The 24467-nt window shown below is 40.6% G+C and overlaps 2 protein-coding genes and 1 long non-coding RNA gene across 4 annotated transcripts; 2 read left to right on the top strand and 1 right to left on the bottom strand.

Moving 5' to 3' along the window:
* The first annotated feature begins 177 nt into the window (after nucleotides 1–177).
* On the top strand, nucleotides 178–6007 carry cenph (centromere protein H). The gene is made up of 10 exons (XM_048998852.1): nucleotides 178–312; nucleotides 690–809; nucleotides 895–950; nucleotides 2246–2291; nucleotides 2392–2460; nucleotides 4127–4183; nucleotides 4284–4347; nucleotides 4491–4542; nucleotides 4844–5004; nucleotides 5741–6007. Exons 2-10 carry the CDS (start codon nucleotides 691–693, stop codon nucleotides 5828–5830), a joined length of 714 nt encoding a protein of 237 aa, XP_048854809.1. The 5' UTR covers nucleotides 178–312; nucleotide 690; the 3' UTR covers nucleotides 5831–6007.
* Nucleotides 6008–6278: 271 nt separating this feature from the next.
* LOC125728538 (uncharacterized) lies at nucleotides 6279–13357 on the top strand. Of its 2 annotated transcripts, none has more exons than XM_049005442.1 (8): nucleotides 6279–6850; nucleotides 7158–7234; nucleotides 7426–7514; nucleotides 7712–7829; nucleotides 9711–9847; nucleotides 10156–10316; nucleotides 10662–10779; nucleotides 11051–11604. In XM_049005442.1, exons 1-8 carry the CDS (start codon nucleotides 6642–6644, stop codon nucleotides 11189–11191), a joined length of 1050 nt encoding a protein of 349 aa, XP_048861399.1. In that variant the 5' UTR covers nucleotides 6279–6641; the 3' UTR covers nucleotides 11192–11604. The 2 variants fall into 2 exon arrangements, with proteins under 2 accessions (XP_048861399.1, XP_048861396.1); XM_049005439.1 differs by lacking the exon at nucleotides 11051–11604 and adding an exon at nucleotides 12365–13357 and having other exon boundaries at nucleotides 6284–6850.
* Nucleotides 13358–18136: 4779 nt separating this feature from the next.
* On the bottom strand, nucleotides 18137–21435 carry LOC125726978 (uncharacterized). Its single transcript, XR_007388481.1, has 3 exons — nucleotides 21315–21435; nucleotides 18784–18901; nucleotides 18137–18550 (listed from the first exon to the last, which is right to left on the bottom strand). It is a non-coding gene; the product is annotated as an uncharacterized LOC125726978 (long non-coding RNA).
* Between the last annotated feature and the right edge of the window lie 3032 nt (nucleotides 21436–24467).

Raw genomic sequence — 24467 nt, forward strand, 5'->3', positions numbered from 1 at the left:
ACCCTTGTTGTCATTGATCGATCATGTGACAACCTACAGTTTCCTGGCGCTATATTCAGTTTGCAAGAACAGCCAATCACAAATCGACTCTCGCCGGAAATCTTATTGACATACATTCCAACCAATGGTCGGGTAGTTTAAACCCACAGCGCATGACGCGTCATGTCCTGCTGTCCAATCCGGTATAACATGCGCCGTCTTTGAAGGATAGGCGGTCTTGCTAAGTTGCGAAGAGGCACATCGTTGACAAAACATAAGGTTATAGCGAATTTCTTTTTTGAAGACGAAGACGGGCGATACTAGTACGGCAAGGTGAGAAATATTGTAAAGTATGAACAATAACAGCAGTTCTAAATTAGCTCGCGTGTTATTAATATTTAGGCAATTTACAACAATAATTTAGTATGTTATGTAGTGTTTAACAATGTATTAATAGCCATAGTTCAGTCATTAGTACAGCACACACATAGTTAATCAATCTGCTTGAACTAGAGTGTTTTTTTTGGTGTTTTGACTGCGGGTATGAATGCGCACCGTGAGACTTACCTTCCTCTGCCCACCACGGCCTTGTGCTGCCCGGCATTTCGGGCCCTATCGCTAGCCGCATCCAGACCGGCGGTTGATGGATGGATGGATGGATGGATGGATGGATGTGTGTGTGTGTTTGTAAATCTTTGGCATCTTCGCAGAATGGATCTCTTTGATGAACTGGAGAACGTGGCCTCCAGGCTGGAAACGGTGGCATTAAGTGGCTGTCAGGCGCCAGAAGTTCCAAATGGGAAGGACAATTCACCAGCGCAGATACTAAGGTATCTTGTTTATTTTTATAATCACTTGGCCTTCTTCAGCCAAAACTGAACCGAATTATTCATTTTTTTATTGTTCATGCAACAGGATAAAAGAGAAAATGGCGAACCAATGTTTTGAAATGCAAGTCAAAATCAATGCAGGTAAGTTCTCATTGTAGGTGCGTGTGATAAAGGAGCTGAGCCGAAAGCAGAAATGTCCACCGTCCTGGGTGGCTTTCCCGAAAGGTGTTCTTTACGAACAAAGTAAAGAACGAGTGACTGAGTGATGTCTACGTGCGTTTCCCAAACCCTTCATTATTTCAGAATAAACGAACGAAATTTAAGTAGGACTTCGAGAGTTCCTAACCAGCCCCCGGGTGGAAAAAGCACGGAATGGCGATAACGGGAACATTGATTCCACGTGTTTCAATTAAGATTGCCACAGCAGACATGTGCAAATGTAAAAAAAAACACAAACTAATTGGAAAAACAATAAAAACTTACAGAAGCAACTATAATTAGGACCACAATAAAACAACAAGTTTGTTGAAAATATAAAAATAGGCTCAAAATGTTCCTAAACACAATGCAATGGTCACCAGCAATAGGAAAAGGTGATACTTATCAAAAGAAGCTTTAAAACAACTTATTGAGGTGGTGGTCATATATCATATAACAGGTTTACTTCCAACATGGTAGATATGTGTGGCCAACAGGTACGTAAATATTTGTGTTTGCGTGGTGGGGCGTATGGGCGGGTTCCTTATGGTAACAAGCTGGGTAATTCATAGTGAAATATTAAGCTGTATTTTTAAAGCTGCCTGACACTATGTACATGGATTTCTGCAAAATTAATTCCATTTTAATTGTAATTCTGTATATTCAAAGTCGAATTGGGAATCTGCACTGTGTTTTCAACCGATTTTATGGATTTAATTTGATTTTCAAGGTCATTCTCAAGTCAGTTCTGAGTGGTGCACAGCCCTGTTATGTACTCCAAGGGCATACAGGTGTAACAATAACCAGCCCCAGTTGTGCTTATTTATAATCGACCTCATTGTTTTATATTGCAATATTGACCATTTATTTTATCTTCAGCATTATTAAGTCCATAATGCGCCGTCAGTGTGTGTTTGTCATCTTTTCTGGTCGGTCTCTGCATCTCTGTGACAGGACAGCAGGCAAAAGACAGTAGCGCCGTAGAAAATAACGAGTGGGTCGGAGCACTTTAGTTACGAAGGGTTTCGGGAACCGCGTGCTAATTAACAATCTGTCTTAGGTACTAGATTACAAACTACTTAGTGTTATGAAGCTTTGGGGAAAGCCACCCATTTTTAGTCTATATGTCATTGTCCTGTCCTTTTATGATTTATATGGTAATGCATATTTACCTTAAAGCATGAAATGTTAAAAGCATAAAAGCTTAAAGCATAAATGTTCCATGAATCTTCCCGCAGAAAAACTTAAAAAATCATGTGGAGAGCAGGAATCTAGTAGAGATATGTAAGTATCACTTAAAAGTAATGCCCCTTGAGCTAAAAGAATCAACCTGTTATCTAGTACTAAAATCAGTGTTTGATCATAATTGTTGTTTGTATGTTAGGTCTGAATGTGAAAGTGAGATAGAGGAAGCAAGAATTAACCACTGCAACAAAACCTTGGCTCTGCAGAGGTAAGCACCTCACTGACTGTGATTTCTCCGCTATGCGAGGTGGTCTCTTACTGGTCCCTTACAGTTTATACCTCATAGGTTCCTTGTTTTATTCAGGATTACGTTGGCTTTCATTGTTTACTTATTCAGAGAACTTCTAGTCTCGCTGATGATCTACAGCCAAATGTAAAATATTTTCTCAAACTGTATAATTTTGTGAATCTAAAGATATCAAAATGATTGGCACACCAAAGATGATTATAAATTATGCTGCAGTGAATAGCATTAATGTTACATTAGGGTGTCAGCTATGTGTTGATTGAATGGCAAATAAGATGAAACAAAAGACTGCATAATTAAAAATGATTAATGTGGTAGCTGAGCAGTTAGCATGGTGGTCTCGCACCTTCAGGGTTATGGGTGTGATTCCTGCCTCTAGCTGTGTGTGTCGAGAGTTTGCAAATATTCCCAGTGTTATGTGGGTTTTCCAGGGTTCCTACACAATATGGAAAAGGCATGGAATTTGATTTTGGTGTTTTGCAAGTTCGGGGAAAAAAGAAACATTAGAAAGTATGGAAACATTTCTGTGTTTCCAGACAAGTGTGACAAAGTGGCCTATTATGTATAAAAATTTACTTATTCCTGTTTTTGATGGAATCACAAATGTGATCATTGCCAGAATGTGCATATTAGAGCAACGTATGAAGAAGAGTAGTGCCTGTGGGAGGTGTGCTTAATCTCTAGCAAGAAATGTCAATATAGGCTACCTTGCCATTTACAATAATCACCATAGGCAAATGCGAGATTTCGCCTACTTGGCTTGCCAGTCCCTAATATTAAAACTGGTGGGCGAAGGATCCCAAATGTGAACAAAATGCAAAGTGAGTGAAGTTCTTTGACATTTTGAACATGGACAACTTGTTACCCAGACGGTGGGCAGAAGCATTGCCTTCCAGCAGGATCCTGGCAAGATATGATACTGCCCAGGCCAGCATCTTGTGAGGGGATGCCAACTTCACATACCACCAGCTCAAACCCCCGTCCCTGGACAGCTTTCATCCTCTGCCCCCCCTCCCCAGTCTGGAGAAGTGTGGAACTTTAAAATGGAAAGCGAATAGTAACCATGATTTTCTCCCACAGTCTAAAAATTGTGGTTACATGTATTGGTGTCCCCTGCATTATACTTCCTGGAATTGGCTCATGACTCCCTGCAGCTCTGCACTGCACTGTACAAAGTACAAGAATAAAATTTATTTGAAATAAATTCATCTTAATACTAGTTTTAGAAACTCTTGCAAATTTCCCATTTCCGTGAGCTGTTAATTAGGAAATCTGTCCAAGATGCACTTAAATATAACCTGGACATACTCATCCTTGTGTATGCTGGGTTTCATTCTATATATAAAGCATCTGCTTGGCAATGTACTGTACAGGGCTTGATGAAAGCAATGAGCATATGAACCTTGAGGTTCCTACAGCACTCGGATTGGAACTGGGTGATGTGGTCCATTACTTGGTTACAAGGAATAATTTTCATAATGATTGGATAATGACCTGCCCACTCCTGGGACCACAATTAGTATTCTGTCACTGAAAATGTAATAATTATATGATGGTAATATTTTAAAGTGGGTTGTATTTGTAGATTCAAGCCATATTTTGAATGTGCACATCCAATGTTTTCTAGAATGCAGATCTGGTGGAGCATCTCGGAGAAACTCAGAAAGAATGACACCGAATCAGAGTAAGTTAAATATCTCTCTGGACATTGTAGGATTGATTGGCAACCATATAAATTTGCTGTGATTTAGTGGAACAAACACAGATTTTGTATCCATGTGCAGGATGTTAAAAGTATCAGCCAAACACAGTCTAGAGCTGTGCTCCAAAATACTGGAAGTTCAGCAGGTGGGTTTTTTGGATTTTATTTATTTATTTATTTATTTTTATTTATTTATTTATTTTTATTTATTTATTTATTTATTTATTTATATATATATAAATTTTTGTAGCTGTTTGTTTCTTGTTTGATTGTTTGTTTTTTGACAAAGGAGTCATCTGAGATCCAGGATCAAGTTTTTCAACTGCAGAAAAAGAGACTTGGTACAGTTATTAATATTATACTTATTAAACTTTTACATAGTCATTATTCGCAGAAAACGAACACACACGTTCTCAGCACTAATGCAGCACTAGCAGACTACCCATGTGGTGTTTTTGTATTTCACATTAAGCCTTATTTTTGTAAAACAAATGAGAGAGAATCCAGATCACAACGCGATCATGATTTTTCTTGAGGCAGGTGGACAGGGATGGTGGTGGTATAACTTGCATATGTACCAGAGGTAACAGATAAAAAGTAAATCTGTTCTGCGTGGCGCTGTATTCTTTAACACGCATGCAGATCTAAAACGACTTATTCACGAAAAAATGAAGGAGATGGAGGAGCTGAAGAGAATGAGAGAGCATCCTGAGGAAGGGAAGTACAAGAAAGCTTTAGAGAAAGGCCAGGAGTACCTGCAGAAGTACCAGAAGATGGCAACAATGACACAGAATGTCCTGCAGGTAATATTTCCGTACCGCTTCAGGGACCTTCAGACGGTCCACTTTTTTGCTCCCACCAAATTCACTATGGGGGGGGGGAGCATCTCCATATTTCTCAGCTGTACTGGATTTAGAAACAGTGCTCTGCATGGTCTTAACTGTCCATCTCCATTTTCACTGCGTTGGTGATGTTGGCCTTTGAGACTGGCAAACTGCCAATGATTCTTTGCCTGATGCTGTGACTCATTGACTTAGACCAATGTAACCAATATGACATTTTTAATTGAAATTCCATTCATTTATATCTTGATCTTTGGTGTCCTGTACACTTGGGGTGCCCATCTGGTCTAGTTGTCTAAATTTAACAGACCATGGAAACGACAGTGGATCAATGTGAGTTTCTTAAGTGTTACAATTTCCATTTTTTTCAAATGCAAATAGAAAATGCAAGCTTGAGGGGTTGTAAAAAATGTAGAATATATAACTTTATTTTTGACGTTCCACAAAGACCCCCTTGTTACAGTATACTGACCATGGACCAGGATGAGTCCAGGCAGCGGAGGGCATATGGCAGGGGACCTCCCTGGATACAATGGCAGTTTTAATGAAAATTGAGAAAATTGTTCAGTGTTATCATTAATCATCGGAAAGGGTTTTTGTTGTCGACATAACTATCCATATTTGTGATCCTCATAGAGAAAGTTGTACTTGGGTGTTGTTGATTGTGAGCTGTGTAACACAGTGCTCTCTCTTGCAGGGAACTATACTGGCCAGTAAAGTGAACTGGAGAGACGATCCTAAACTCAAGGACATTGCACTTGAACTGGAGGACACCCAATTGTATTAATGCAGCTACAGTACAAGTTGTTTATATGTACAGATCATATTACTGTAATAAAAGTGTTCATTTGTAAATATACACAAACCAATTTACTTTTGGTATGGTATGTGATGTTGCATTTAACCATTTTTGTTTGTAAAACTTTTTTAAAAAAAAAATAAATATTAAGAGCTTGGTGTACATTTAAAATCAGTCTTGGTCATTGGAATTACGTATCAATGTAGACCGTGGGCATTGCTTATCCATCATGTTAAGCCAAATGTATTTATACGTTTTGTTTTTTAAAAAAATCGTAGCGCATCAAAACTGCATCAGGATCTTTTTTAAAACCTGGGAAACAATGCCACCTCGTGGCCGCGAAGAAGCTAGGCTGTGGTGAATAGACATAAGTAATCAAATGTTGAAGGCATTCTGTGGGAAACTGTGGGAAACGCCTGATAGGGTGGTGACCGGAGGCCAGCGATTAATCTGGCCTGAGCGAGGCAAATTTAAAAGTAACACGGATTTTTGTGCAACAATTGTTCAGCAGAGTCTGTAGCAGCTGTGTATTTCATTCATCTGTTAAGGTGGATTTATAATAGATCTTTCGGTACTTTTATACCGGATAATCATTTGACATTTTGTTTTGCTGCCGCATAAAGTGTAGAGTTTATTAGTTGGATTGCTTCCTATTTGGAAATTGGGATTTTTCTGGAGCACAGAATCCACTGCATTTGTATAAGCACGAATTAAATGTTACCAGAGTTCATTAGCAGGCAATCATACGACTGTACGTGCGTGATACATTTGCAGTGACGGACCAAGAGAGGAAAAGAAGATGACTTCTCCCTTGAAGCCGTTCAATTCCGTGGATTTGTACAGCACGCCTCGAAGGATCTCCGGGTTTTCAAAAGACAGAATACCGCGACGGACACTTAGTAAACTGGCATCTAAGGAAAATGAGCGAACTGTAGAAAGTTACTTTATTCCGAAGACACGTCCCCGATCTGTAACGCCAATGATTTCCAAGACCCAGGCTAACTTAATGTAAGATAATCACCTTTATGAATAGAGCTCATGTCCTGTCTACTCTGGACCTGTCCTCCTTTTTTGGGTCATAAAAATGCCTGAAATGTCTGGGATTTCGCTTTGTTTGCATTGACATCCACTTTTTACTATCAGAATAGCGCATATTTGCGTCTTTCGACGTTTCTTTCTGCGGCCAGTGTCCTCCGTTTTACATGGTCACCGTAGCCCGTTAATAAGTTAGTACTTCAGGGAGGGAAAGAAGAGGCTTAAATTTGTCCTGAAGTTCCTCCTTATTGTTTTTTGTATTTCTTTTTGTTTGTTTCAGATCGAATTTAGAAACGTGTAACAGATCAACTGACAAGGCTGTAAGTCCTAATCTTGCCATGTTGAGAATGACACCAGGTATGTTTTTTCTTCGATGATGTGTTTTTTTTACTCTTAAAATCTTCCAATATATGTGTTGTGCTATGGTATGTAATCCCAGTCAAGTTCTTAGTAAAGACCAATCTATACACTAAACACCAGGTTTCAAATCAGCCCTGCAGTCTTGAGGTCGGTGCTGACATTGTATTGTATTCGTATGCTTGCTCCAGGTCCCAGTCTCCAAGAGAGGCAAAAGCTACTACAGCAAAAGCATCAAAGAGCCAAAGAGAGTGTGGACAGGCTTGCTGTAGGAGGAGGGGTAAACGGCTTCTTTATACCCTAAAGGGCATATTGCTTGTGTGTTAGTCACTTCCTGTAGGTGACCATGATAGTTTGGGGGACACACATGTTATATAACCTTGTACCCAGTGATGTAGACATTCCTGTACTTCACAGCCTGATGTTTTCATTGCAAACAGCAGTACCTTCAGATTATTCTGATCTGTGCTCTTCCAGGTCAGTCTGTGGCCTGAGATGGACAGCATGCGTCTCTCTGCAGAGGAGGGTGTTGTTTTGGGGTTGTTGTGTGTTGTCGTGACCTTCGCCACATGCTACCTCTTCAAATACCTGCACGGTAAGTACTGTTTTTTTTATTATTAAATAGCATTCTAGAATTGTAAGTGCATTTGTTGTGTATACAGGGGTTGGACAATGAAACTTAAAAACTGGTCAAAATAGTGTTTGAGGTTTAACGCCTATATATGCGTGGCTTGGAGGCCAATTTGATGCACATTCTATCAGTAAGAACAGAGTGTGAAGGTTAAATTAGCAGAGCAATAGCACAGCTCTACATAAAATATTGGAATCCACACAACGTAATGGGAGACATATCAGTGTTCAAAAAGAAACCAGATTGTCGGTCTGCGTCTCGCTGATGCGTCTGTGACCAGGATAGCAAGCCTTTGTGGTGTATAGAGAACCACGGTGTCCAGGGTAATGTCGGCATACGACCACGAAGGATGGACCATGTCCTGCAGGAGTTATTGTGGACGCTAGAGGAAGCTGTCTGAATGGGATGTCCGGGCATTAATGTGGACTGTATCTAAAAAACATAAACCACAGCTGCCCATCTCACTGTAGAATTAAATGCACCTCAACTCTCTTGTTTCTACCAAAGTTTTCGTCTGGAGCTCCACAGAATCAGTATTTATGGTCGGGCTGCAATAGCCAAACCTTTGGTCACTCATACCAATGCCAAAGGTCAGTTTCAATCGTGTCAGCAGCCACATCTTGAGCTGTGGACAATGTGAACCATGTATTGTTGTCTGATGAGTCCACCTTCACTGTCTTTCCCACATCCGAGAGCGTTACAGTGTAGAGAAGCCCTAAAGAGGCTCACCACCTAGACTGTTGCGTATCCAGAATGCAACACAATAATGGATCAGTGATGGTTTGGGCTGTAATATCATGGCATTTCCTAGGGCCACTACTTGTTATAGATGGTCGTGTCACTGCCAAGGAATACCAAGCAATTCTGGAAGACCATGTTCCCCCAGTGGTTCAAACATTGTACCCTGAAGGTAGTGCCATGTATCAGGATGATAATGCACCAATACATGCAGTAAGACTGGAGACAGAGTGGTTTGACGAACATGTCAGTGAAACTGAACATCTCCCTTGGCCTGAACAGTCACCAGATTATTATTGAGCTGTGGGTGTTGTGGAGGAGTGTGTCAGGAAGTTTTCCTCCACCAGCATGACCTGGCCACTGTTCTGCAAGAGGAATGGCTCAAAATCCCTCTGGATGGACTTGGATCCATCATTCCCAAGATGAACTGATGCTGTACTGGCCGCAAAAGGAGCCCCTACACCATATCAATAAATTACTGTGGTCTAAAACCAAAACCAGGTGTTTCAGTTTCATTGTCCCAACCCCTGTATATCCATCCATCCATCTATCTTCTAGTCACTTATCCACTACTGGGGGCTAAGATGTCCCCCTTGGTAAATTTCTCCAATCAGGGTGGGGGTGTCCCCCTCATTAGATTTTAGATGGCCGGGGGGGGAGTGGGAGTGGGAGGAGCCTCCCCTTGGTAGATTTTGACAGAGTGTGTTTTTTATTCACATTTTTTGTATTTTTATTTTTATTAAAATACTCTTTAATTATTCACGGATCTCTCCCCACCAGCGTTTCGCAACTCCCCCCGAGCTAGAGTTGACCATGCAAGAAACGGCAAACCTGTCACACAATAGAGCGTTTTGTTTTAAAGAATGTGACTGAAAGCCCCTGAGGCTGACTGATGAGTGGGTAGCAGAAGATGCAATTTAAGGATTTTCTGCACCCGATGCACAAGGAAGTGCTGGGAAACAGTATATTATCATTTGCATTCCATAGCGCTTATAATGGTGAACCTAATGTAACGTGAGACACGTCAGATGGGCACGTAACTTGTGCGTTAGCTCTGGGTGTTAATGCCTGCAGGCTGACTGAAGGGTGGTTGCACTGGCATTGCAGGTTCCCTGCTGCACAGCATGCGTCGCTACACAGCCACTGTGGATGGTTTTCCCGCCGCCCACCCCATCTTACGGGCCTCCCAGGCTGCCCTGGATCACAGCCTGCTCGCCTGGCACACTCACTTCTTACAGCGGCTGGTAAGGTTTCCCCTCACTCTTCCATGGGCCTCAACCTCCTGTGTTTCCTCTCTGTCACTTATCGTAGCTCAAAAAGTCTTTGCATGACAAGTATAAAACTTGTTTCCAGATAATGGACAGATTTCTATTAAATTCCCCTGGTTAAATGTGGCGCCCTGGAACTGCCACCTGCCTTTTATAAAATTCCAGGATATGTGGTATTTTTCTGGTTAATTTTGCTGATGTCTGTCCCTTCATGATTCATAATGGAACATCCCACGGCTGCCTAGAGGAATATGACAGGAAATCCCTCTTTTTGTGTGAATTAGGACGAGATTAAGAAGCAGTTTGAAACCCACCTCACGAAAGCCCACACGGCCTACCTCATGTATCTCGTGCTTTACGTCAGTGCCATTGGCACTCTGCTCTACTACCTGATAGATAATGTCATCCAGAAAAGCAAGCTCACCCCCAGAAGGATAAAAGTATGGTGCGTACTTCTTATTCTCTTCTAAGGAATCATATCTGAAGTGTTTGATATGGTGTCATTGTACAAAATTCAGCCCCTTTACCTCAAGTGGCCCCATAAACTCATACTTTTATTACTGTAATGGAACTTTTAAGTTTAACGCAACTTAGTAATTCTTCTATTATGTTTCAGCGCATCATTAAATAAAAATTCCTTTTTGCATGAGTGTGATCAAACTGGGCAAGCAGTCTGCCATCACTGTATGTGATGTGGTTGAATGTAGACGGGGTCACAGGATGAGCCCCTGTTTTAATTTAATATAACATTGAAAGTCAAAGCTAAGATCCTGTTTAACTGACCCACTAGGGTGCTGCTGCTTGTTGCCACGGCGTCCTGGACTTTGCTGATGTTTCACCTACTAGTGTCATATCAGCGGCTGGAGCAGTCCATAGAGGAGACAGTCTGGAGGCTCCTGGATGAGCGGGTGAGGCTCTCTGGTACAGCATGAAGACGCTGCGGTTTGTAACCTTGCAGTGTACAGTTATCTCTAGCATTGTATGCCTGTGGGGCATTTTACACCTTCGCGTCTTCAAAGTCGCCAAACTGGTTTCCAGTGAGTAAGGACCAGTTGTGTGTTAAATAAAACATACCACAGTTAGATTCCAGTTCATTCTCAAAGGTTCAGGCAATATAGTTAGAATATGAAGGACATACAACTCATAAGTCTCTTTTGACCAACTGGTTTCCTTCCCCAGAACAGAGACATGCTGTTATGCATAAAGCGGTCTCCCCTTCCCCTGTGCTGTGTTATGGGCGTCCGTGTGTTTGTGCGTGTGGCGTGCGATGGACAGGCCTCCTGTGTTCCCAAGCTTCATGTCCTGTCCTGCCTGGAATAACCTCCATGATTCTGTCCTGGATAAGCAGTCGGAGGCCAGACAGATATTGTCTGCTCTTTTCATACGTAGATTTTAAATGCCGATCTTAAATTTAAAAGGGTTATTTGGCATCTATACAAATATGTAGTTCTTGGCTTCATTGCAAATTGATACTAATGAGAGTGCAGTCACCTCTTCTCATTTGCCAAAGATCCCCGAGAATGTGAAAATTTTGCAAAGATAAAACCTGGGTCCATTTTTGGAAATGCATATTTAATGGCAAGTTTAAAAGTTTTTCCATATTTACAGAGACGGCAACACATGAGTGAGGCTGGTTGCCGAGATACAGGTGTGCACTGTATCCATGCCAAGACCATAAATACCTCTTTTATAAAAAATATCCTGTAGTATTAAAGACATAGTATGCACGTACACTAACGAATATTAAAAACACAAATATTGATATGTGATCCAAATTATTTTCAGTATTATTTATATATTTTTGGCATACACCTTTATTTTTTTAAATCAATTGGATTTTAATTTCAGTTATGATTTTGGCTTCCAGCAAAACAAAATAACTGAGATAAAACTATTATTGTGCCGCTTCTCATTTTGCAGTGATGTTCCCGTTTTGTTTTGTGCTATGAATCCACTGCGTCCCGTTCCAGGGCCCTTTTCCTCTGTTTCTCAGCTGGATTATATTTAGAGTTCATGGAAATCCAGTGTTAAAATGACAAGTTTTTAAAGTTTAATAAATGCACATTTCGTGTTAAATACTCGTGAGTATTGGCCAATAGAATTGTGATTATGGTTTTTCCCATAATGGAGCAGCCCCATTCCCAAAAGCGGGAATGTCAAATTCACTACATATTTATACATTGAATAAATATAAGAATATTCATTCCTTTACTTCATATATATTTTTTTATGTTCACTCACCATTGCAGAGAATATGTTGCGGATATTGATACTGGAAAGACATCAACATGTAATTTTACAGAAATTTTATGAAAATATATTGCAGTTTTGGCTAAAAGCACACAGAATGCATTATCCTAATTTTTTCATTGAGCCACAGCTTATCTTGTTACTAATTATCAGATTTACATGATCTCAGGAAACACGAGTTATAAAGTGAAGTGAACAATGTTTTCAACTGTAATAATTTATAAAAAATTTTCCCCCTCAAAGGCTCATCTTGCAACTATGGACTTGAATCTGAAAATGTACCGTAACGTTGCCACCTACTGGAAGGAGCACTGCCTGCCGCCGCTATCCCGAGGCACCCTGAGTGTATTTGGGCTGGTACCAGTACGGGACATTTTCTTCTACCTGCAGTACTACAGCGTCCCTATTCTGACTGCCTTATGCACCCCGATTCTCAAGCTCCTCGTGACGCTGAAGGAGATGTACATCGATCCACACCGAGTCCATCCTAGGCCGAGAGCACTTTCCTGTTGGTGAGGGGGCATTTGGCCGTTGCCCACTGGCTAACAGGGCCTGTGGTTGCAGACTCCAGTTACAGTACATCCTACGTTAACAGCACAGTTAAAACCTGCATTTTATTTTTCTTAAAGCTGCTTCCGTTTTACTTTTAGCCAAAAGTAAAGCAATTTACACCAGTTCCTGCCATAAGTATTCTGATGTGCTAACATTCTGGTTAGTAAACTTAAAAAAAAAATTATGCTGTTTTTATCAGGTAGGAATGGAGCTGTTGTGCTGCTGTTATTGAGAAATTTTGCCCCAAAATAATAGATTTAATAATCTATCACCAAATCATGTCCTGTGCCATTGTTTCACTTTGGATTTGAAAGTGAAACAGCATTGAATTTTCTAACATTTCTAAAATTTCATAAACAAATGTAGATGTAACTGTTTTAACTGTATTTCTTTTTTAAATAAATTTAATCTTTGATTTATGATTAACAAAACAATATACATTTTAATCAAAATTTCAGAAAGGTGACATACATTTTGGGCACTAACAATAAACACGATCCATGAGCTAAATGGATGTGAAGTAGCTACCAATGCGATGCCCTATGATTCACCCCTATTGCGATACAGTGCAATTCAACATGATTTGATTGGTTTACAGAGGGGGAATCAATCGATGCATAAAATTATTGGTGAAAACGTATTGGTCACATTTCTAAATAATAAAGGCATAGGGTCCTCTACTAATAATCATGCATTAATAAATTGAATTTTATCAATGTTATATATATATAGATGTTAGAAATGATGAATCCATCCCAAATTGGATCCGGTACGACATTTTTAAACGGGGCAATCGCATTTTGAACTTCCATGTTGCTGCATCGCCGCAGATTGGTGAATCTTACCATTCCTTGAAATACTTAGGTTTTACTTTTGTTGTGCAGTTACACAACCCAAGAGTCACCATTTAGAAATAAATCAACCACTGAACTACAGTCTTTAAGGCTAGTTTTGACATGATTTTGTTTGCTTCTTCAAAAATGCCTGGCACATACTAACCACACGCATTAAAATGTTCAGATTTGCCCTGGGATACAGTTGATGTTCTTCCAACTTTTTGAGACGGAACTGAAGTCTGTCTTAAGTTGCATTTGAGTTCGTGCAGCACTAAATTATGTTAAATTTTCCTTTACGCGACTTATTCCAGATGACAATTTGTAATTAGTCAGAAAGCTAGTTATTTGATTGCAATGCAACATGCTTTCGTTCTTCCTGGCCAGGAACTGCAGTAACATCACTATCTATGAATCTTAGATTAATTTCCAAAAAGGATCTATTAATCAAAACAATTTGCTAGCTTGGCAGACGTATCACACATATAGTTCAAAGAAACGCATAAACATAAAGTGGATCTGATATCTGAGTACAGTGTCTAGCATATGTTATGCATTGTTTCGGCTGTCTTGTTTGTCTCACGTAATGCATATTATCATTAGTGTAAATATATGCATATATGAATATAAAAACATTCGGCAATACCGTAACAGAAAAAATCATATTATACAACAAAAACAAAGTGAGACCTCCTTAACACATTCAATAAAACTGGAAAACAAAAGCACATATATTTATAAGAACACAAATACAAAAAAAGACCAGTTAAAGAGGACAGAAATGCATGAGCCTTTTCAGATTTGATTTGACTTGATTACGTAAGAGGTACCAATGGACATCGGTACAATGCTGGTCAAGCTCACAGGAGGGTAGGCAGAAGTGGCTGGAGTTAGAGTGAGGGTTAGGGATAGGGTTAGGGTTAGAGTCGGGGTTAGGGATAGGGTTAGGGTTAGAGTCGGGGTTAGGGTTAGGGATAGGGTTAGGGTTAGAGTCGGGGTTAGGGATAGGGTTAGGGTTAGAGTCGGGGTTAGGGATAGGGTTAGGGTTAGAGTCGGGGTTAGGGTTAGGGATAGGGTTAGGGTTCGAGTCGGGGTTAGGGTTAGGGTTAGGGTTCGAGTCGGGGTTAGAGTCGGGGTTAGGGATAGGGTTAGGGTTAGAGTCGGGGTTAGGGTTAGGGTTAGGAAAGCAGTGTCACAGGCTCTTGTCCAAGCCAGCAGTCTTATACCTATTCTGAAAGGACGACTGTAACTTTATGCTAAATTATTTGCCTTTTATGACAGCAAAATTCCAGGGAACATTAAAGTTCCAACTGAATGTCTGTTTTTTTTTTCTTTTTTTATTAGATTGATTTAATGATTGTATCGGCATTGATTAAGCTTATGCACTATATCAAAGATGCCAGCTGTCCCCTCGAGGAACTGGGGATTTCCATGCTTTCATATATTTAAATTTTATTTCTAGTTTACATTCAGCTCAGAATTATGTCAAATATATAATTCTGGTGCAACCAAAAAATTGTATTTGATATTTTTCAAAAGGAATCCAATGAGGTCAGTAAGCCGGAAGTATGCTTACACGATGGCGTGCTGGTGAGCTGGTGGGCGGGAGTGCTGGTGGGTGGGTGGTCTGGCGAGCTGACGGGCAGGGGGACGGGTGAGTCGGTGTGCTGGTGAGCGTGGGGGGGGGGCGGGTAAGCTGGCCCTTTCTCCTATCGTATTTTGTATAGTAAAGAACGGAACAGCCACCAGCTCACTTAAAACTGTGCTGAACATGAAGCAAATGCCTCTTTCAGAATGATATGTTTAATCCTCTTTACTTTTCCTTTGTCCATTTTATAAAAAAACTGGACATGGTGGTCTTTTGCTGACACAGTTTTTTCTACAAACATTCCCCTGCTTGTGAAGCAGTCCGCATAAGTATACATTATTTATTTATTTACTCCTGCTGTGTTTTGGCAAGCGCTGAGTATTTTTATGATGTTCCTTTTTAAATTTATTTCTCTTGTGCTGCCAGCTAGCCAGGGGCCATTGGCAAATTGTTTTCTCTAAAGCCTGATTCACATCAGTTTTCTTCAGGGTCTGGATGTGTATCAGACAAGCACCTGCAGCGCTGTCTCCGAAACCCAGTGCTATTGCCCCAGTCCTCTATGAGGTCATGAGCTAAAGAGCCCCTGAAGCAGTTTTCCTGAATATTAAGCCCAAACATAAATATGTGGGCAGGTGAGGTTTTGTGAATTTGCTTTTATTCTGCATTAAGTGGGAGATTCAAATTCCTAAATATTTTTGCATGATTCTCTTTTACTGCATTTTCATCTATCTTATCCAACATTTGGCTCACGTAATATATTATTATACTGTTATAAAAGTTAATGACGTGTGTTGTTCATCATTTACTTGGGTGGCAAAATAAAACATAAGCAGCTGGTAGTTGGGGGCATGGATGGATGGATGGATGATTGGTGAAATACCTTGGTATTTAAAGTGCATTGCTGTTACAGTGGTGCTTTGGCAGTTATGCCACATCATGGCACCGGCGGGTAAAAGGGTATCAACCCACCTGCAGCTCCAAGAAACAAAGGGGTTTATTGGGGGAACTAACACACTGGGGAAACCCTGAAACTAATAGGACCACCCGGAGTCAGAACCAAAGAGGAGAAAACGTCACAAACAAAACTGAACAAACCTACAAAGGAAATCAAGCAGAGTGACACACAGTAAAATCACAATGGCAGACTAAAGAGCAGAACAAAGGCAGGCGCTTAAATACAACGAGGACTAAGAAAAGGCAGGCGTGAATCATCAAGACAATTTACCAATGAGCACAGTGCAGGGAAACCGGCCACGGGTGGAGAAACTTAACTAACAATTAACAAGAACAGAAAACTAGGGAACGTTAACTACATACTGGGAACACTAGGAATTGTGACACACAGCTGAGGGCTAACCCTCGGAGGGACCTGGAGCACAAACACAAACAGAACAGGAATAAACTGGACACAGATAGGATAGACAAAACTAAAACTCTAGAAAACAGAAACCCAGTAAACAAAACAAATGAGGCTGGTCTCAAACCCAGGTTGCGGCCTTGATGCTTGAGCTATGCAGCAGCCCGGGGCAGAAGGAAGACGCAATAGGGACTAGAACAAAGACAGAGAGGACGGATGGGCACTGACCCAGACCCCGGTGGAGCTGGGGGAGGGGGCCGGTGCGAGGGGGCTCTGGGATTCCCTGCTTAAACTGCTACCCCTGTGACCCGACCCCCAGTAAGCAGCACAAGATAGATGGATGTAATGAATTATTTTAAAGGTTTGTTTGAGATGTTCCGGTTCAAGCTCTCTAAAAATGTCTTGAAGCATTTGACCCACAAAAGCAATTAGAAGCAGATGCCATCTTTTTATGTGGGTGCATATTTGCTTGTAGAAACTGAGCATGTTACCTTCACCCAACAGCAAAACATGGCCCCTATCAGTGTTTTAAAATACTCTAATCAAGGCCATAACGTAAAGTGTTTATGGCTCATTCAGTCTCTGTGGTCGTCATGTATTTGGTCCTAATGCATCTACACCACTGATACGTTTACACACTGTAGGTGTCTTTGCTTGGTGTCTGTAGAACACGCAAAGCCTGAAGCTGTAGCTCTGAAGCTGTAGCTCTGAAGCTGGCCCAGGTCAGGTATCTGTGTGGTCTTCCTCTATCATCGCACATCTATGCATGCTTGCTTTGGGAAGTTTCCTTTCACCATCCAAAAGATTTGCTGATATGCAGATAGGTATGCGTGTTTGTGTGTGAGTTTGCATTTATTACATTGTGGAAACCAGATGTCCCCGTAAAGTGACTAAAACTTGTTTCTTTGACTGTGTGTGTGTGTGAGAAAAAGAAACCTGCAGTATTTATACATACATGGACATTTAAATGTTGTACTTATGATCTCTGTGATTGATTGAAGCAGTATTTATTCATACTGGATTCATTCAAAAAACTGTTCACAGTAGCAACTATTATAATTGCCTGGCTAGTTCAATTTATTGTTAATTATTGCATAGAATTTAGATTATTTTTCCATAATTTCACTCATATATCAGTATTTATATACTATGGAATATATCGAGGTATTCAGTTATTTTCCCCTGCAGTCGAAATTTCATCGGCCAAACAAAGCCTGGGTCCCTTTCAGTAGATTATACTGGCCTGGGTGGGTTACACTGTGTTTTTTGTCTGGAGTGGAATCTGCCTTTATACCACCCTTTGTAGGCCTCTGTACAGTACACCACACTCACTTCTTACATTGCATTGGGATGACAGTCTGATATTGTGCATGTAACTGCCCAGGGAATTATTTCCTGTCACTATCTATCTGTGTTCTGACAAAGTTATTAACCAAAACAAAATCCACAAGAAAAAATTTTTGTGAATTGAAACAAGAAAATACAAAAGAAGAGATGAAAATTAAAGACAGCTACTATTAAATGAAAAGCACGGAGACGTTATGCTGGAGACGTAAATCCATTGCAGGGTGAGCACATGTCCTGTGAGACCCTGAAACCTAAGCAGGACAAATTATAGAAGGTGTGTTTGTGAATATCACTCATAAAAGAAGGTGTGTTTCTGAATATCACCAAAATCTCCACTATTTGTTAGGATTAATATGCTTTTATTCAGAGAGTATCCACATGCTACATACATTAAACATTTTCATTTTCAACCAGAAAAATCCTTACATAGACCTGCCTGAAGCTTTACTGCAACAAGATGAAAATGTTGTTCATTTCAACAAAAAGGAATGATACAGATGAATGAAAAAAAAAACAAAGAATAGCAGATGAACCGCCAAACACCCCACAGATATGTCAACAGCCATGAAAAGTGCTCAGATACAACAATGATGTCACTCTCTCCCCACACGTGGCACATTCTGGACAAAAGTCTTTACTTCCGGATCCATCCCAGCATATGCTCTGCCTGCCTTTGCGGTATTTTGTGCTTTTTCAGTATGAGCAACACCTTTGGTTTAGCGCATATCTTTTTTTTGTTTCTCAAATGCAGTCTGGAAAAAAAGGGATCAAAGAAAGATTTGAATATCAGAAGGAATGGAGGACGTCTGATACAGACAAACAATCAAAAGGCCATGTATAAAAACTCAAGTGATCCTTTTTTATAACTTTTACATCTGCCACCTCTGTCTACAATGGAATGAGTCTGTTATGTGTTATGTTCTGTGTGATATAATTAAGTCAATGAGTTCATTGTTGATTGTACTTGTATGTCATTAGTACTCACACAACAGCTTCAGCTTCACATGATGCACTGGGTCTCTGATAGGAATATTTCTCCACCTGCTGCAGCAACCGAATGGGTAATTTTGTGGTTCCAGGAAAACAACATGTAGGGAAGGCACCTGTACAGGGGTAGGGCATCACTGTCTTAGCGAGAAGCTGGGGTAGCTGGGGTATCATACACTGATGCACAGTTAAACACTTGAAAATCCTTTACTGCATGTATTTCAAAGTTGATAATTCACTTTTTCACACATATTTGAAGTTTCTCTGCATCTGTATGTATATATTGACTTCTGTTAATATATTTAAATTTCATAAAAAAAAAAAATTAAAGCTTTTAATGTGCCACTTGTAGCTGTGACAGAAGAAATCACTGAGAAATAAAAATTACAAAATAATACATTCTTTTATGGTGTCTGAGAATTAATTGACTGCAGAACCTTAGGCAATGCCAGTCAAAAACTGCCAGAAAATGGTTTAATTTTAAAGAACTGAGCACTGCTAAGCCGAGCTTCCTGTAAACCTCCCTAACCACTCCTCATTTCCTGGAAGGAACACTGCATGTACTGACCACATCTTAAAACTGCAATAAGTTTGTAGATGAATATTTGCATGTTGACAGTCCATTATTAACAACCCTGCCCACCCCTTCTGTAACTCTGTGAAGATTCTGTGAATCTGAGCACTTTTAGCTATTAGACTATTTCACCACAGTGCCCTACTAAGCACTGTCAGAAATATTATTACTGTCTGCTACCATCCCACTGTAGTAATTTGCTCCTCCGCCATCTCCACCTCCTCCCCATGTCCACAGACAATAGTAATGACAATTAACCTTGAGCATAGTGTCAACACTGCATTTGCATTCATACATTATATGTACCATCCATATGCATGTATTCTGTGTTCTATTACATGCTGTAGCATTACTGCATAATGCATTCTTATGTGTACATTGCACTGTCTGATATGTTGCGGCTCTTTGCACCTTAATTCTCTCGTAGGGAATAATACAGTTTATCTTTATGTCTAACAGCTAAGTGCTCTATCTGTATGATCTGTGGAAATGGTTTTTTTGGTAACAAACAAAGAAGTCAAACTGTGGTAGAAAAATTATAAATCAACCTTTCTGATAACACAGAGCGTCACTTAGAATAAAAGTTTGGACCTCTCAGTTTGGTGAGTAAAGGCAATCTCTCTTAATCCAGCAATCCAGCAAAGCGCTCCTGTCACACTCTGGCACTCAGTACCAAGTCACCCCCAGCACACAGAGCAACCAATTGATAATCCATAACTCCCAATTCCCAATAAGGATGTCTAAGTCCTGATTGGTCACAAAACACCAACAAACCGAGCTCAAACATATAACAAACATAAGTCTCCTGCTCTTTTTTTGCTCCTTGGTAGTAAGGTAAAATCCACCCATTTTGCCCATTTTACTGGAATCTATCTCGGCTTCTAGACTACTAGATATGTATATAGATATTGATTATATGACATTGAATTACTGTTAATGTCTGGGTGCTCCATTGATTAATGATTAATACTGTCATTGAATCACTGCAAATACATGGTTAACATATGATTAGTATGATTAATGTAACAACTACTTATACATTTGCACTACTGCGTAACATACTATATATATTGTGTACTACAACTAACTTATAAAGCTATAACTCTTTGTGCACCAGTTGGGGCAGTTTGGAATCTCTTCATGCAGGCGGTTTCTGCCCGCCCCCCCCCCCCCCCCCCTTATTCTGCTGTCTGCCTCTCCAAGGTCAGAGCTTTCTTCAGATCTGCGGAACTAACTGCAGGCAGCTATCGCGAAGCGAGCTCACACAGTATTCAAAACAATCTCTTCTTGCTTAAGATATAACAGACCCAATATGCCTCCCCTCCCAGGCCTACCGATGTCAAATTTTACTTCCACACACTTTACTCAAGGTGGCATAAATAACTTAGTTACTCAGTTACTACAGAACAGATCATGAACTAATGCAGTTCTTGCATAAAATACATAAACCATCATGATTGATTAATGATGGATGAACATAGGATCGATACCTAACTAACACTTAGTTACTGCTTAATAAATATATTAAGCTAGAATGTACTACTACATTATTTGTGTCCCCTCAGTGTTACCAGTTATTTCATGCATCCAAATCTTGTTCCTTAAGGCCTTATTCAGAAATGTGACAAGCATTCCCCTGTTACTACCATATCGTTAATGTAATAAATCATAAATGTGCTCAGCAAATACTTAAGGCAGTTTTAGTTTTGGTTTTAGTTCCACGCTTCATATTCCTGCTCATTACTATATGATGTAATTATAGACCAAAATAGAGATCTAAGTTTCCAGTTTAGTCCTTAAATATTGTGCATTCTAAAACTAATTTTTATTTGCATTTTTATTTTTATTCAAAAATATTAAAATCTTGAAGAAATGATTGATGATTCAATTTGCTCAATGCAAATAAAAAAACGATTACAGTAGTTCTTCCCCATACGACTGCAGAGGAATCGTACCTTTGATGGTGCCAATAGAGGCACACAAGACCAGGAGCAGGCAGATGACTTTAAGATCCATGTTGAAGGTATAAGAGAAACCGGAACAGGTGAACTCTTATATTTCCACTTGGGAACGCCCTCACACCTCAGGGCTCATGTGTTCATTTCTCATTTCATTTGTGGGCAGTCTCCCATAAAGAGATTGCTGTCACGTTAAAGAAATTGCAGAATGCAAAGAATCAGTATTTTGCAATGGTGGAGTAATAGGGGAGTGCCACAATAAATTTTACTTTACAACCCATCTTCATGATTTTCTCCTGGAATCTCAATCTATCCCACATCATTATATATTTATTAATGCCTCAAGGTAATTGACTGGCCACTATAGTTAAGTTAACAACTGCATCAACAGGTTATATATACATAGGTACCATGAGTCAGAATCACACGTCAATTACTCTAACCCAAAAGCTAATGACAATGTCCTTCTGATTTAATAAAATTATGAAATATTCCCCCCTGTGTGGTTACAGTTTAGAACACTTCCTCTAATTTAGCAGTGTTTTTGTTAGAAAAAGGGCTGAAAACTTAATGGTTAGTTGTCAAAGGAAGTGCAACATGATATATATTTAACCACAGAAAGTGCTGTAGGGTAAAAATCTGAGGAGAAACGATAGCAAGTGGGTACAAGTCGGAATAAAGGGAGCAACATTATGTGATGAAGAGATGTTTTAAGATAACAGTCTGCTTAGTCTGGGGTGGGAAATGTCAAAACTCCATCACATCATTCATTGTTTTTCTCCTCTGTTATTAGAAAAGTATGAGTCTAAAGTACACTGACTTTGATACTGCTGGTAAATGTAAACGGCTCCCCTAACTCCTGTACTCATCACTTCTTCAGTCACTATCTGTGTCTGAACTTGCCCTAATCACAGTGTGAATTGAGTGGCATTTAGCTTTATGCTCCACAAATTTTATTTCTTTGGTATCTGTCCCGCCCCTTGAGCTCCGACTTGCGACCACTGCTCCACTCCATCGACACGGCCAGCATTTGCTGATTTTGAAGTGTTTTCCCCTTAATGTTGCTGGTTTTTGTGACCATCCATCCATCCATCTTCCAAACCGCTTATCCTACTGGGTCGCGGGGGGTCCGGAGCCGATCCCGGAAGCAATGGGCACGAGGCTGGGAACAACCCAGGATGGGGGGCAAGCCCATCGCAGGGCACACTCACACACCATTCACTCTCACATGCATTCCTACGGGCAATTTAGCGACGCCAATTAGCCTCAGCATGTTTTTGGACTGCGGTGGGAAACCGGAGTACCCGGAGGAAACCCCACGACGACATGGGGAGAACATGCAAACTCCACACACATGTGACCCAGGCGGAGATTCGAACCCGGGTCCCAGAGGTGTGAGGCGACAGTGCTAACCACTGCACCACCATGCCGCCCCGTTTTTGTGACCAATGCACCTACAATTTGGGCATCAGCTGTTTGGCCACTACGGCCCTCTGTCCTTTGCCTCTTCCTGCATTGAGGACTCACATATACAATATGGACAAAAATATTGGGACACCTGGTCATTATACCTACCGGAACTTTCGTGATAACCCACTCTAAATACATTACCATCAATATCGGATTGGTTCCCGCTGTGCAGCCTTAACAGCTGCCACTCTTCTGCAAAGGCTTCTCACAAGCTTATGGAGTGTGTCTGTGGGAATTTTTGCCTATTCATCCGGAAGAGCATTTGTGAGATCAGGCACTTATGTTGAACATCGATGTTGGCTCGAAACCTCCATTCTAGTTCATTCCAAAGGTGTTTGATGGGTTGACGTCAAGGCTCAATGCGAGTCACTCAAGTTCTTCCACACCAAACTCACCCAACCATGTCTTCATGACGCTTGCTTTGCGCACGAAGACATAGTTATGCTGGAATGTTCATCTATGGGGGCTGCATGGGGAACGGGAGCAGCTTCCACACCAAGCAGGAATACCAACAAACATCTGGTAGGTGGGTTACTCATGCACATTTGGTTCTTCTTTTTGGTGGAACAGGAAAGGGTCTTTCCCAAACTGTTCTCACAAAGTTGGAAGCATGGAATCATCCAAAATGTCTTGGTTTGCTTTAGCATTAAGAGTTCCCTTCACTGGAACTATGGGGCCTAACCCAACTCCAAGAAAATACTCCCATACCACTATCCCTCTGCCACAATGCAGTCAGACAGGTAACATTCACCTGCCATCTGCCAAACCCAGACTCATCCATCAGGCTATCGGACAGAGAAATGTGATTTGTTACAGAACACAACAGAACCCATTTCAATGCTCCAAAGTCCAGTGGAGGCGTGCCTTACACTACTCCATCCGACGCTTGACATTGTGCTTGGTAATGTCAGGCCATGAAGCTGCTCGGCCATGGAAGCCCATTGCATGCAGCTGCTCGGCCATGGAAGCCCATTCCATGAAGATCCCAGCACACAGTGTTTGTGCTGGGGTTAATGCCAGTGGAAGTTTGGAACTCTTTTTACACACTATGCACCTCAGCACTTGGTGACCCCACTCTGTTATATTATGTGGTCTGCCTCGTGGCAAAGGTTCTGTTGTTAATACAACTGACAGTTAATACCACTGACACTGACCGTGGAATATCTAGCAGGGAAGAAATTTCTCAAATTAACTTACTGCATAAAATATTGAGATATATTTATGTCTTAAAGTGGATGAGAGAGGGATATAGGGCTCTCGAAGGAACAAATAACCTTGTACCAAAACAGATATGGAATAGCGTGAATCATACGAATATATATATATATATATATATATATATATATATATATATATATATATATATATATATATATATATATATATATAGAAAGCAAAAATAAAAATATAGGTAAGGCGAACTATTATCGCAAGCGGTGATAATTAATCCCCTTAATCAATCGAACGCAAAAGCAGCTGCTAAACTATTTACACTGGGACGTGCCCTCATCACCCACCTTCACACACGGACTGGGGAGCCCTTTTCAGTCCTGGCAGGAGACCAACACGTGAGTAGCGAGAAATGCCGGGCGAGTTTTCCCCGTCCTTTATACTAAATTGGGTGCTGCGTGTGGGCAGGGGACGAGCTGGCCAGGCTCACCCCTTCCCCCCAGGCAAGGT

The sequence above is a fragment of the Brienomyrus brachyistius genome, chromosome 2, assembly GCF_023856365.1.
Source record: "Brienomyrus brachyistius isolate T26 chromosome 2, BBRACH_0.4, whole genome shotgun sequence".
Taxonomy (NCBI): domain Eukaryota; kingdom Metazoa; phylum Chordata; class Actinopteri; order Osteoglossiformes; family Mormyridae; genus Brienomyrus; species Brienomyrus brachyistius.